At 44.6% G+C, this 13,010-nt stretch overlaps 1 protein-coding gene across 1 annotated transcript in view; it reads right to left on the bottom strand.

Annotated features, from left to right (window-relative positions):
• Positions 1–4,219: 4,219 nt before the first annotated feature.
• CLYBL (citramalyl-CoA lyase) overlaps positions 4,220–13,010 on the bottom strand; it is a 184,197-nt gene continuing 175,406 nt past the window's right edge. Inside the window, exon 8 of the mRNA XM_054162911.1 lies at positions 4,220–4,809. Within this exon, the coding sequence (XP_054018886.1) occupies positions 4,714–4,809 (96 nt within the window). The 3' untranslated portion in view covers positions 4,220–4,713. The remainder of the gene's footprint in view (positions 4,810–13,010) is intronic.

Consider the following 13,010-nt stretch of genomic DNA (forward strand, 5'->3'; position numbering starts at 1 on the left):
GTTATTGCTTTGCATCTCATTCTCTGCGCCTCCAACTGTGGAGAGAAGCCCTCCCCTGCCCAGTTGCCAGTGAGGGACACCCACTGCTGGTGGGCAAAGGGAGGGCTGGGGTTTGCCAAGGGAAGAAGACCCAGTAGGGACTGTGAGGGGGAAGGAAGGGACAAAGGAGATGGAGGGCACTATTTTCTTTGCTGGTTCTTACAAGCACCACCAGTGTCAGGCTGCTCTGTGTGCACTTCCCTGCAGGTGGACTTTCCACAGGAACCCTGGTCCTGACTGAACGGGTGTTATGGGCAAGAGGGCAGCCAGAGGGGACCGTTCTGGTGCTGATGTGATTAAGGCACCCCTTCGTCCTTCCACTTCCCCACTTCCTTTTCTCTGCGGTATTCATGGCTCCTAGAAGCAGGTCAGGAAGGCGCGGGCCTGTCCCAGTCCCCGTAGGGTCAAAAACCATCCTCTCTCTCATCCTCCCTCCTTCCACGCACTGTTCCACCGCGTCTGCAGCCCGGCGGCCCCGCGGCGGTGTGGGACGCTGCGCGGGTCCCTTCCCGGTGCTCCGGGTGCCTCTGGCAGCTTCTTGGCCCCGGGAAGCGATGACGACTCCCCCTTTCGTCAGAGCGGCAGCTCCTGCAAATTTTATCACTCCACACCGGTCCGCAGCCCTGCCTGTCCCGCTGGGGCTCCCCTCCCAAGTCCTGGGGCACTGGAAAAAAATAGAAAGTAATATACTGCCCTCACGGGTATTTATTTCCGCCTCTCCAATTTTCGTCTTTAAAACAGTTTAAAAATAGTCCTGTCTCTGCCCTGCTCTGAGCCCGAGGGAGGTGGAAGTGGGGGAAGAGAGGGCTGGATCCACGGGATGGACGAAATTCGGTCAAAGTTGGGTTTGCTTTCTACACCCCACTCCCTCCCATCCCCGCCCCCCTTCGAAATCAGAAATTACTGCCCGAGGAGCAGATACTCTGTTTTATTAGCTCGTAAAAAGAAAGAAAAATAAAATAAAATTTAAAAAAAGTTTTCAAAGCAAACTTTCCACCAGATCCGTTGAAGACAGAATTAAAACAATACATGCGAGTAGGTGCCATTAAACCTCAGTCATCTTTCACCGATAATCACAGGAGAGAAGGATTAGGAAAGTCAGGGAAGGAGCACTACGTTTTAAACACCCAAAATTCGGATTTTAGGAAGAGTAAACTCAGAGAGGGAGGAAGACTGCAGTAGCCCAAGAAGCAAGGAAGGACCCTTAATAAGAGTTAAAATTCAGTGTCAGATTACTTCTCGATATTGCAGGGGACCCGACGCATCTCTTGCTAAAATAACACTGGATGCCTGTGTCGAAGAGGAAACCAAACCAACCTTTTCCTTGTAAACCCCGATTCCAAAACCAAACCAACCAACCAACCAACCAACCAACCAAAACCCCAACCAAACCATAAGCCCGACCAAATCCCAACAATAAGAAATGCCTCTAAATTTCAAATCACAGCTTCGAACTGCTTTCCTGCCGATACGCGCATCAAACCTCACAGACGGAGTGCCCCTGGGTTGCCGAGGTCTTCCTGCCCTCCCTTCCCCCGTTTCTGCTGCTTGGATAGCAGGTTCAGAAGAACACCCTGCTAAATAATTGCTAGAAGTTGGGAGAAAAAAAAATTGACAGAAAGAGTGAAAAAAAAAAATAGACGGGAAATGCGCACCAGCATTCAGGTGCTAACCTACTTATTTGAAAGTAATTTATTTTCCATTTTGCCCGTTTTCCTCCTTTTAAAACAGAACGCTGAAAGAAAGAATAAGTGCTTTAACATTTCAATGTTGTGCTCTCCTAATTACCTTTTCACTTTTCTCCTAAGTTCCAATGTGAAAACCTCGCAGGGGGGTCTTTGCTGTAACAGGGCTACAGTTCCCAATCCCAAGCGCAAGATCTGCAATTACAAACCCATTCGGTGCCCTTCCCTATCATTAATATGCACAAAATCCTGCCGCTAATCTTATAATCTGTTTTGTTTCATCAATTGCTTGCCTAGCACCAGGCGGGAAAGAAAAAGAGAGAGAGAAAAAGAAAGCAAGGGGAGAAGAATAAAGCCGGGGGGAAAAAAAAATACCACGGAAAGCTTCCTAAAATAAACGAAAAAAAATCAAATAAATCGGATTTTATTTCTCATAAAGCGAAAATCGTTCGGACTGTTAAATGGGAGCAGGGTTTTCCACTGAAGGGGGTGGTGCTGTGTGAGTACTTGGTCGGGGAAATTTAAGGGGAAATCTGAATATATCCAACATTTTATTTGCATATTCGATTTCGGGTCACGAAATGAAGTTACTTAAGCAGCCAGGTTGCACGTAAACACCTCAAGAGAGCTTATTAATAGTTCTGGGGTTTAATGAGGGAGTGGGGGGCGCCTCCACCGCCCCTCGCGCTACCTCCGTGGCCGCGCAGGTCCCGTGGGTTCGTCACACGGTGTCATTAATACTTCAGTAAAACAATGAAGACATTATTTTTTAAAAATCCTTTTCTCTCCTCCCCCCTCTCCCCCTCCCCGGGCGCGGTATTAAGGGAATAAAACAATCCACGCCGCACGGGTCCTATTGAGATTAATGAAAAAAATAATTATTATTAAAAAAAAGTGTGTGTGTGTGTGCAAAAACCCCGCAAACCAAACCCTGGATCTCATAAATCTCCTTTTCCCTTCCCTGCGCCAGGCCTCGCCTCCGTCTTGCCTTGCACCTGATGATTTATTAACGTAATCTGTGGGGATAACCACACATTGTGCCCAGCTCCGGCTTGTCCCAGCTCATCTTCTAAGTAATTGTTTCTCATTAGTTCTGATAATGTTTTAATAGCGTTTACCCGTAATTTAGTCGGTCAAGAATTAATAACGAAGGGTGCTCTGATATGCAGGGCTAGGGGTGGGGGGTGAGTGTTGGGGGGACTGCGTGTGGAGCTGAGAGGCGCAATATAAACAGGTAGTCTTTAATTAATCAGATTAGCCCGGAGGTCCCCACACTGTAAGGGATCTCACGGTGGAGGGGATAACGTCGGCCCGCGATGCTGATCCCCAAACTAGGTGGAGGGGCTCAGCCGCCGGGCCAGGGCAGCGCAGAGAGCGCAGACGGGGGGTGTGTGTAAGCGGGGACCCCCTCCCGCTCCCCGCCTGCATCCTCGGTGGCGGAGCGACCGTTCCCGGTCCTGCAACTCCGCCTCCCTCCGGGCTGAGCCCACTCGTGCCCCTCGGCTTTCCAGGGGGCACCTGCTGCCCCCGCACTCCCGTTCCTCGCTGTTTCCACGGTAGTTTTCACGTGAGGCTTGCTTTGTTTGGTTTGGTTTTTTGTTTGTTTGTTTTTCTGTTTTCTCTCTCATCCTTTCCTCGCACCTTAATTAAACCAAAAATACACCCCTCCCTCCTTCCTTCCCCCCCCCCCCCAAATGTTTAAAATTGCTGCTTGGAGACGGAGGGGAAGCATACAAAGCAAGCAGATGGAAGGAATAAACCACTGTGACTCCATATGTAAAATGGCCATGGAGGTGGTGAAAAATGAAACCAAAAAACCAACTGTTTTCTATTTACAAATTTAAATAAACAGAACAGCCTTCCCCGCGGTGTTTGTCTAAGTGCAGCAGCATTGCTGCTGTGTAGGTCATGAAAAGGTTGGTGCATAGTTTAAAACTTCCCATTCTGTTAATTTCTTAAAGAACAGTCGTTCATAGTCTGAGCACAAAAGCTCATGATTTAATGAGGAACAGAAACAAAATCTCTGATTGTTGGTGTTTCAAACTTCATTGGAGTCCTCTGGCAACCACAAGTTGATCCTCTGCAGCTTCAATACCCTTTAGCCCTCCATATAAGAGTACATGCTGAATAGAGGACAATGCCTGGTTGTTATGTTTATTTACCCTTACTACAAGCTGGGTTAACCTCTTCAAAACAGCTTTACTAAGCCCGTTAACCACACGGCCCACATGACCTGCAGTCGTATTCCTAATGTGATGTAAATCTGACTCGAGACCATATGCACAAGTTCTGCTGTATTGTGTCTCCGAAAACTACAAGTTTATTGCCGTCCAACCCTTCCCGCGCTGGATGCTTCCAGGAGGAAACACTCTGAATAATGAGTGCTTTAAAAAAAGAGAAGAAAGTCAAGAGTCCCACATTGTCCGAGCAATTTTTTTTTAATGGCTGTTGCACATTTACAGAAAGGGTGTATGGGGGTGGGGTGGGGTGGGGTGAGAGTGGGGAATAGGAAGCCCGCATAGGGTCATGATTTTCATGGCAATTATTTCAATCGATGTGTAATTATTAGAGGTTTTGTCCTCTCTGAACGGAATTCAACAGCAGAGTGGGAATAAGTGTAGATACAGAGTGACTGACTCGGTTTTCATCTGCTCTTCTGATGGAGCCCAGGGCTTACATTTTGCTTTTCCTTCAGTGAAGTCATAATCCTGCATTCATAGCAATTTTTGTGAGGTCACACAGTTGTTGATGTAACTTTGTTGCAGGCCATGAGTCCCTGCAGTCCATGGGCCTTGCAGGACCAATCAGTGGGTTGAGTCAGAAATAGTTTTAGTAATTAGCAATTCTCTCAAGCAAACTACAACAGATCTGCAAAATGGAAATGAATTTCTGCTTAAGCTTGATGTCTTTAATTTTTTCCCCCTCAAGTATTATAGTCATCTTTTAAAACAGCTACTGGGGCCCCATGGTGAGAGCTTCATTTACCAGCTCATTTTTTCTTGATGGCTGTGGCAAGCGTAACAATGTTCTGTGCCTGCTTCAGTAATGGCATGTCGATCATGCTCCCCTGGAAAGTAAACGCTCCCTGGAAAAGAGAGAATATAAACTTCCTGAGAGGAGATCTGGAAATTGCAGTTGGCTCGACTTTTTCTTTAAAAACACATCCAAGAAACATCAGCTCCCCCAGGAATCCTGGACGAGTTTTAGGAGACAAACCAAATGAGACAGGGCAAAAGTGTTTAAAGAAATGTGGTAGGTGCCGAGTGCTCCAAAGAAGAGGCAAAAAGAGAGAGCAAAGAGAAGCCCAGCAAGCAGCCTGCATGTTTCAGCCTCTCTAGCTGGCAAACACTGAAGACCAAGAGCAGTGAGGCCATGCAAGCCCGCTGGGGGCAGAGGGGCTGATGAACTTGTCTGGGAGGCAGCTCTGCTTCCCATGGGCAGCATCACCCTCCAGCACTGGGACTGCGCTACAGGGCCTGTGCAAAATCTTTGCCTGGAAATAGCAACAGGTGTTTGGGGTGGAGGAAAGTTTTCCTGACTCTGGGGTGTGTTGAGGTTGTGCTGTTACCCCTTGCCATCAGGTCTTCAGTGCTAAAGACAGGTTGGGCTTGTGCCTAGAGCCAGGGGCTGAGGTGAAAGCTGAAAAAACCAAGTGAGGTAACACTGCCCAGATCTACTCTGCAGCCAATGTAAAGCCCACCTCACTGCTACATCTAGCAAATTTCTCCAAGCAGATGGTGGACTAGCCAGTGTGCCTCAGTGGTGGTCATCAGAGAGTCAGCACAGGTTTCAGAAGGCCTGTTGTTTCTCTAGGGATTTTGTGTTAGTACCATGGTGACAAGTTTAAAATAATTAACTATGAATCACAGTTAAACAGAAGACACGTGTTTTAAACTAGGCCAAACCCAACTCATTTCCTTGGATGCTTTAATCCACAGATGTGTTGTTGAGGTAGGATTTTGAAGATAAAAGACTGTGCATCGAGACATGCCAAAGTTCAGCACACATCTTATTTGCAATTCTGACAGTACTTTGACACATTCTTGAAAAAAACCCACAAATATAAAGATGCAATCCCTTCCCTGAAGAATTCAGAACTGAAGGCCTGGCCCCAGCATTGCATAAGGCATCTCTGTGAAGCTCTGAGCACCATTTTAACGTCCTGCTGCAATCGATATGGGATCACAGGCTGGCCTTATATTTGACAGTGAGCAGGGCTGACTGAGAACAGGGTAAAAACAGTAGAGGCATGTGTGTCTGTGCATACACAGTGAGAGAAATGCAGAGGAGAACAAGCTATTTATTGTTTTCTGGTGTTCATGTCAGGTTTATTAATCATGTAACAGTGGTTCCTAGTAAGTGAAGTGAAAATATAACTAATTTACAAAAAGGGCACCTATTTACAAAACTGTTTAGGAACTGTGTTGCCCCAGTAACATATCTATCAAGCTTGACTGAAGTGGTATTAATTAAATGCTAAGCCATATTCTGGAACAGTTGAGACAAAATCCACTTTGTAACAGTAATCTAGTACAAATCAATATTGTTGCTGTAAGAACAGGCTGTATTAAAGCCATCAAAAACCTAACAATAAAAATTTGTTTAATTTAAAGTAGTATTTCCTACTATAGCTTGCAGTATTTCAAGTGAGTTTGGAGAATAATGGTACTGGCAGATACTCATGGGGAGATACTTCAAATTGAATTTCTTACCTAGAGAGCAACCAATCAACCTTACGTTACCACCACCACCACCAGATCATTAATAACAAACATCACTTTTTATCTGGTGGTCTGAATCGTGATTGAGAGGGTCCTTTCCCTTCCACTTACTGCATACATGATGCTCTGAAGTCAGGTACCACTGTGGATGCCCAAGTTGGAGCATGGTGAATCTGGGTAGGGATGTCATTTTTAGAAAGCAGGAGTCAATTAAACAGCGTGTTTGTCCTGTGTTCACTGTCAGCGTGCAACTGCAGGTTGGGCTGCTCGAAATTTGAGTTCTTGGAGGAAAAAAAAGAATTCCTTTTTCTGACAGCAAAGAGCAATATGAAGAAGTTGGCTTCTCTGCCTGTTCACTCTGAGGCTTATTTTCTTCCTGCTAATTTGCAGCATTGAGCTAAAGTCCAGGAAAAGAAACCGATTTTAATTCCATGGAATATACTCTATTCACTGCCTCTCTTTCCACCCACAGGTTTCAACAGATAGGAAATGCCAGTAATTATAGCTTTGCCCCCGTGCTCTCTTTTCCAGTTCTCCTAGAAGAAATTTGCCTTTAGCCTTTTTTTGATTTTCTCTCACATGCATATAAAGAAAACAAGACTTTCTGTAAACATCATTTGCTTTGATAGCATTAATCTGGGGATTATTTTAGTCATGGACCTAAATTTTCTTGTTGACTAATTTTCTCAGCAATTTTATGCTTCCAGCCTGGTCTTAGAGTTCTAGTAGTTCAACTGTGAGACCAAAGGTCTGTTCTTCAAGAAGTTTGCAGGGTGAATGGGAGCAATGATGGGGTGAGGTTGTGGTTTGCATCCATTGTGTTTGGTGGCTTTGGTTCTTGCTCCCCATGTAACCATATAAGTAATTTAAGTGGGAGCCTTTTCTAAAACCTGTGAAAAGACTCTTCCATCAAGACCTGCTCTGGGGACAGACAGGCCCTCCAGGTAAAAGCTGCTGGGGGAGCTGGGAGAAGATGCAGCTGAGAGGCAGAGCTGCTGTTGGTGGGAATAGTCTTTGAGTAATGATGCACTTTGGGTAATGGTGCAAGTGATTTGAGTGGTATGAGCAGTAGAGGAACAGTGGACAGCTGTGGTATTCACCTGACAGCAGGCTGGAAGTGCAGCCCTTCTGGAGAATGGGTGACTCTGTGGGCCAAAGACACTGTCTCCTGTTGAAATGATGCAGAGGGGCTGAGAGTGTAGGGGTTGTTCGTCTTGGAGAAAAGAAGGCTCCAGGAAGATTTTATTATGGTCCTTCAGTACTTAAAAGGGACCTATAAGAAAGCAGGGTCTGTTGCTACAGGACAAGGGGTAATGGTTTTAAACTAAAAGAAATTTAGACTAGATATAAGGAAGAATTTTTTTGCAATTGTGGTGGTGAAACACTTGTGTGTGGCACAGGTTGTCCAGAGAGGTGGTGGAATCCCCAACCCTGGAAACATTAAAGATCAGGTTGGACAGGGCTCTGAGCAACCTGATCTAATTGAAGATGTCCTTGTTCATTTCAAGGAAGTTGGACTAGGTATCACAGTGTCACCAAGTTTGGAAGAGACCTCATAGATCATAGAGTCCAACCCATCACCACAGACCTCATGACTAGACCATGGCACCAAGTGCCATGTCCAATCCCCTCTTGAACACATCCAGGGATGGTGACTCCACCACCTCCCTGGGCAGCACATTCCAATGACGAACGACTCGCTCGGTGAAGAACTTTCTCCTCACCTTGAGCCTAAAATTCTCCTGGCACAGCTTGAGACTGCATCCTCTTGCTCTGGTGCTGGTTGCCTGGGAGAAGAGACCAACCACTTCCTGGCTACAACCACCTTTCAGGTAGTTGTAGAGAGCAATGAGGTCACCCCTGCGCCTCCTCTTCTCCAGGCTAAACAATCCCAGCTCCCTCAGCCTCTCCTCATAGGGCTTGTGCTCAAGGCCTCTCACCAGCCTCGTTGCCCTTCTCTGGACATGTTCAAGTGTTTCGATGTCCTTCCTAAACTGAGGGCCCAGAACTGGACACTGGTAACCTCTAACTGTCCCTTTCAACCCAAACCATTCCATGATTTTATATTTTGCTGGACTTAGCCAGTGCCATCCTTCATGCAGCAGCACAGTGATATGCTAAGGGTGAAGCCTTGTGAGAAAGAGGGTGACTTTGGCACTCACCAGGCTGTAGAGTATGGGAGCTGTTATGAGCACTTTGGCTGGCCTACACTGTACTGTTGTGAAAGCAGCACAATGTAGCAGAGAGCTTTGTGTTTGCAAAACTTTTGGCTTCCCTCAGCCTGACCACAGTGTGCCTCTGTCAGGGCAGACTAGCAGGATGAAATCAAGGAATAAAGTGGACAGGCAGCATTTCCTGTTTGGGTCATCATACAAACTAGTTAAGAGTCCTTTCCAGGTGACTGATAAGTGAGGAAAGACTCAAAGGTGTATCCTTCTGAATAGCTCTGTGTGAGCGGAGCAAGAAGGCAGCAGACTCATCTAGCTTCTTTTCTCTCACTTCAGCTGACCACAGGGCCCATGAAGTCATCGCTTCCCCATCTCCATCTCTTGTATCAGAACACCTTCTCTAGGCTGAATGATGCAGGCCCAGTACTGTGTAATTTGCTGCATTCCCTAGGAATCATGTAGTATTTGAATGCAATACATTCACAATGACGTTTAATGTTCTGTTAAAACAGTAGTAACGTTATAAAAAACATAACATCTATTCATGCGAGATTCAGGCCATGCTGGGTAAGGTCTTAACAGCTCTACTTTGAATTTTAGTATGTCCTGAAGTGTTTTGAGAATGGAACAGAGAAGGCTTTTGGCAAGTACAGAAAACAGCTGGAAGGGAATAGCAAAAAGTGACAGACTTGGAAAAAAAAGAGAATTGAGTATGATCAGCCCCAAATGAAAACAAAGATGCAGCCTACAGATGAGAGAAGAGATAAAGCAGAGTTAACAGAGAACAGTCATTTACACAGCTCAGCAGCTCCAGGTGGCTGTGGAGAGATTGAAGAGATGCAGAACCCAATTTTGTAACACATCAGTTTGGCAAAGGTTATGTTTGTACCTTATGAACCTCCTTTCAGATAAATGCAACCACTACCAAAACCAACTTGGATCTACCCAAGTTTAAGCTCTTTACAACTTAGAAGACAACTCTGGTCATGTGTTGCTATGGATCTTGGGATGTGGCTCTTGTCCTATCTATATGTCATCCTTAAAGATTTCCTTTACCTGTTGGAAATAACATCTACAAGTCTCAGAAAGCATCTCAGCACTGGTGGGTTACTTGCTGTGGCCAAAAGAGGAACATGCTAATGTAGTGTCTCCTGGAACATGGACACTTACTCTTTCTGTGTGTGTCTGTGTGGCAGCATCCAGGAGCATCTGCACTGTGAAGCTTTGGGAGTAGTTAAGAGCTCGGTAAATCTGTATGACCACCTCATAAATAGAGTATAAGTTCTTTTTATACCTTTCTAGAAGTTAAATGGATGGGATTCAGAGTCTGTGATTTCTGTGTTGTCTGGGAATCAATATGTTCTGATGCAACCAGGAAAGGGGAAGAAATACAGTCAATTCTCTTGTTAGTGTTTGTCATGGATGGTAAAGTTGTGTTAACTTTGACAGTAAGAGGGGATAAACAGGATCACAAGTGAGGTACCATTCATATTTTTCCAGAAGATCAGGGAAAGGAAAATATCACATTTCTTCATCTGTACTGAAACCTTTTTATGTAATATACAATACTATGTGGGGGTTTACTCCCATCTATTTTGTTTCTTAATGTACCATTGGGTTAACAGAAGAAATAAGCTGGCTAAAACTACCATAATACAGAATATTTAAGACCCTTCATAGTTATGTGACCCAATTCTCTGTGAGCTGTGGATTAAAGTACATGAGTTAATTAAAGTAAAATAATAATTCTTCTGGGACTTGTGGGACAGTGATCAGATGAGCTAGAACCCTTTGGTTGATGAGATGGAAGAATCAGATGTACTCCTGCATCTGGGAATGCTTGTGGCTTTTTCCTCAGCATTTGCTCCATCTGTGGTTATCTGTGCCTCTGTTCACATCCATCTCAATGACTGCAATGAACTCACTGAGAGAGTTATTGTAGACCTCTCATTTCTCAGATCACTGGAATCTATTAATCACTTGAATTTACATTGAATGTGAGGATTTGCTTTCCTAAAGAGTACAAGCATATGTATTTTGAAATACCAAATACGTCCTCTAAGTTCCAAAAGTCTGCTGGCTTCCTGTTTGATGGCATATGGGACACCAAATGTGAACACTGGTTGTGAGGACTCTGTGCACTGTTTTGGGAACCACTGCTGTTTCTATTAATTACCTTGATCATTTTCAAGCCTTTGCTAATAGACCTTTGATTTGATGTCCCATTCCACCAGATCTCATCACACATGTTGCCAACAGCTTTAACTCCCATGTGATAATGGCCAGAAGCTTCTTCAAGATATTTTAAAGATTACATTAAGCTTGTGACTTGTCTACAGTAGAAAGAAAAAAAACCCATCAATAGTCTTGCAACAGATGAAAGAATGTAGCAAATAGATCTATGTGCATTTGTTGTGTCTGTCAAAATATGGGCTGTGCTGGGACACTATGCAGAGACAACGAAATTTTTCAAAAGCAGTTTACATCAGGAATCTAGTAATGAAACTCAGATGTCAGGCTTGGAAGTACTAGAGGATCCTGGTGAGTAGATAAGGCTTTGGCAAAGGGGAGACTCTGGGTCCCTGGGCCAGTGGAAAAAGAGGAAAAGCAAGACAAGCTCGTGTTTCATGAAATTGCAACAGGGATAAGAAAGCACCTGCTGCTGGATTTTGAATTAAGTACAGGTCTAAAATAGGGGTTATTTAATGCTTATGAAATTGCCAAAAATATCTCTGCCACAAGTTAGGTGAGATTATTGCTCAGGAGACAAGCAAACTCGTGAGTGAGGGGAGGGCCTTTGACGGCACTCAGCTCAGCTCTCGCTTTCTGATGAACTTTGGCTTTCTTCAGTTACTTTTCTCAATAGCTGAGCTAGCAATACTTTCATTTGCAGAATAAATGCATGCAATGACTGTGTGGTAGCTGAGTTATCTCCTTGTCAGACTTGGCTGGCTTTTGAGAGGATGTGTACCTAGGACTTAGGGAAAATGGGGATAGGGGAAGCAGTGAGCCAGACACCCTTCTCTCCTCCACCCCCTTCATCGGGAGATGTTATGAATCAAACAGGGCTCCCGCATTGCTTGGGTAATGTGGGACAGAAGCTATGCGTGAATACAGCCATTGTCTAAATAAATGATTATGTAAGTCCCCTTCCAACCCCTGTGACCTGTATCAGCACTTGTGGGCAGATGCCAGGCTAAATGGAAATGAGCAGAATGGGTGATGCCAGCTGGCCAATGCAAACCTTGCCTGCCTCCCACAAGGGGAAATGGAGAACAAGCATCCCCAGGTTCCCAGATGTGGGTTATCCGAGAAATATTAATTCTTTCCATGATAATTCAGTGGCTTGCCTGGTATTAAAACCCAAAGGTCTAGTTATGACTTCTTGGAAACCACAAAAATACATGGAATAAGCCCACCAGAATCTGTTTGGATCTGATAACATTCTCTGCAACCCTCCACAACAGTAACTATTCTAAGGAAATAGGAGTGTTGTATTCTGGAAGAAGGGCAGATTTGCTCTTCTGAGGAGGGAAGGAAGCAGGTGGATGGCAAAGAGTCCCCCCAGAAAGCATGACATTGAAGAAGATAATTCCCCTAGGATTAAATGAAAATGCACATAGTTTAAGCAACCCCCTGTAGAGGAAATTTGGAAATCTTTGCTTTAGGGCTTAAAAAAAGAATGCTTGGATTTGCTTACAGGTAACAAACAAAAGATAAGAGAGTTCTGGTCACAGCAAATGGCATTGGGTCTGTGCCTGGGGGAGGAGTAATTATGCTGACTACAAAGGAATGACTTTCCCTTGAAACAGAAGGTTGAAACAGTATTTTTTGGGAAGTCAAGAGAAGGAAATAAACTGACAGCTGTGATGGTGCTGAATGCAGGTTTAATTATTTATTTTTTTTCCCCCTTCTGCAAGTTGTAGCCAAAGAGTCATCATAAAGAGTTGGGTCACAATGCCACATTTTAGAGATGAGCTTCCAAAGGTTAGTGAGCTGCTAGGAAATGTTTGATGATATCTGGGTCAACTGAACACATTTTCCAGGCTGTAACAAGATAATGTCTCTCCTCCCTCTCTGCTCAGGCCTGTCCTGCCTCCAGATCACATTGACACATAACTATGGCATTCTTTCAGCATCTTTGCAGTAGGTCTCTCATTCCTTGTCTCTCTTAATTTCTCATCATGTTACTTATAAATATTACACTTGCCCTCCTGCCCAAATAACTAGTGTGGTCACATATGACAAACTGAAGACTTCACACACAGAAATAGAGCTTTTTGGGTCATGTGTTTCTGTATCCTTTCCTTTGAAGCCTTTAGCATTCATCCATTTTTGGTGACAACATTATGGGAGAAAAGACTTAAATACAAAATCTTTGGGGAAAATAAATGATC

This window comes from Dryobates pubescens, chromosome 7 (genome assembly GCF_014839835.1).
Source record: "Dryobates pubescens isolate bDryPub1 chromosome 7, bDryPub1.pri, whole genome shotgun sequence".
In the NCBI taxonomy this organism is placed as follows: domain Eukaryota; kingdom Metazoa; phylum Chordata; class Aves; order Piciformes; family Picidae; genus Dryobates; species Dryobates pubescens.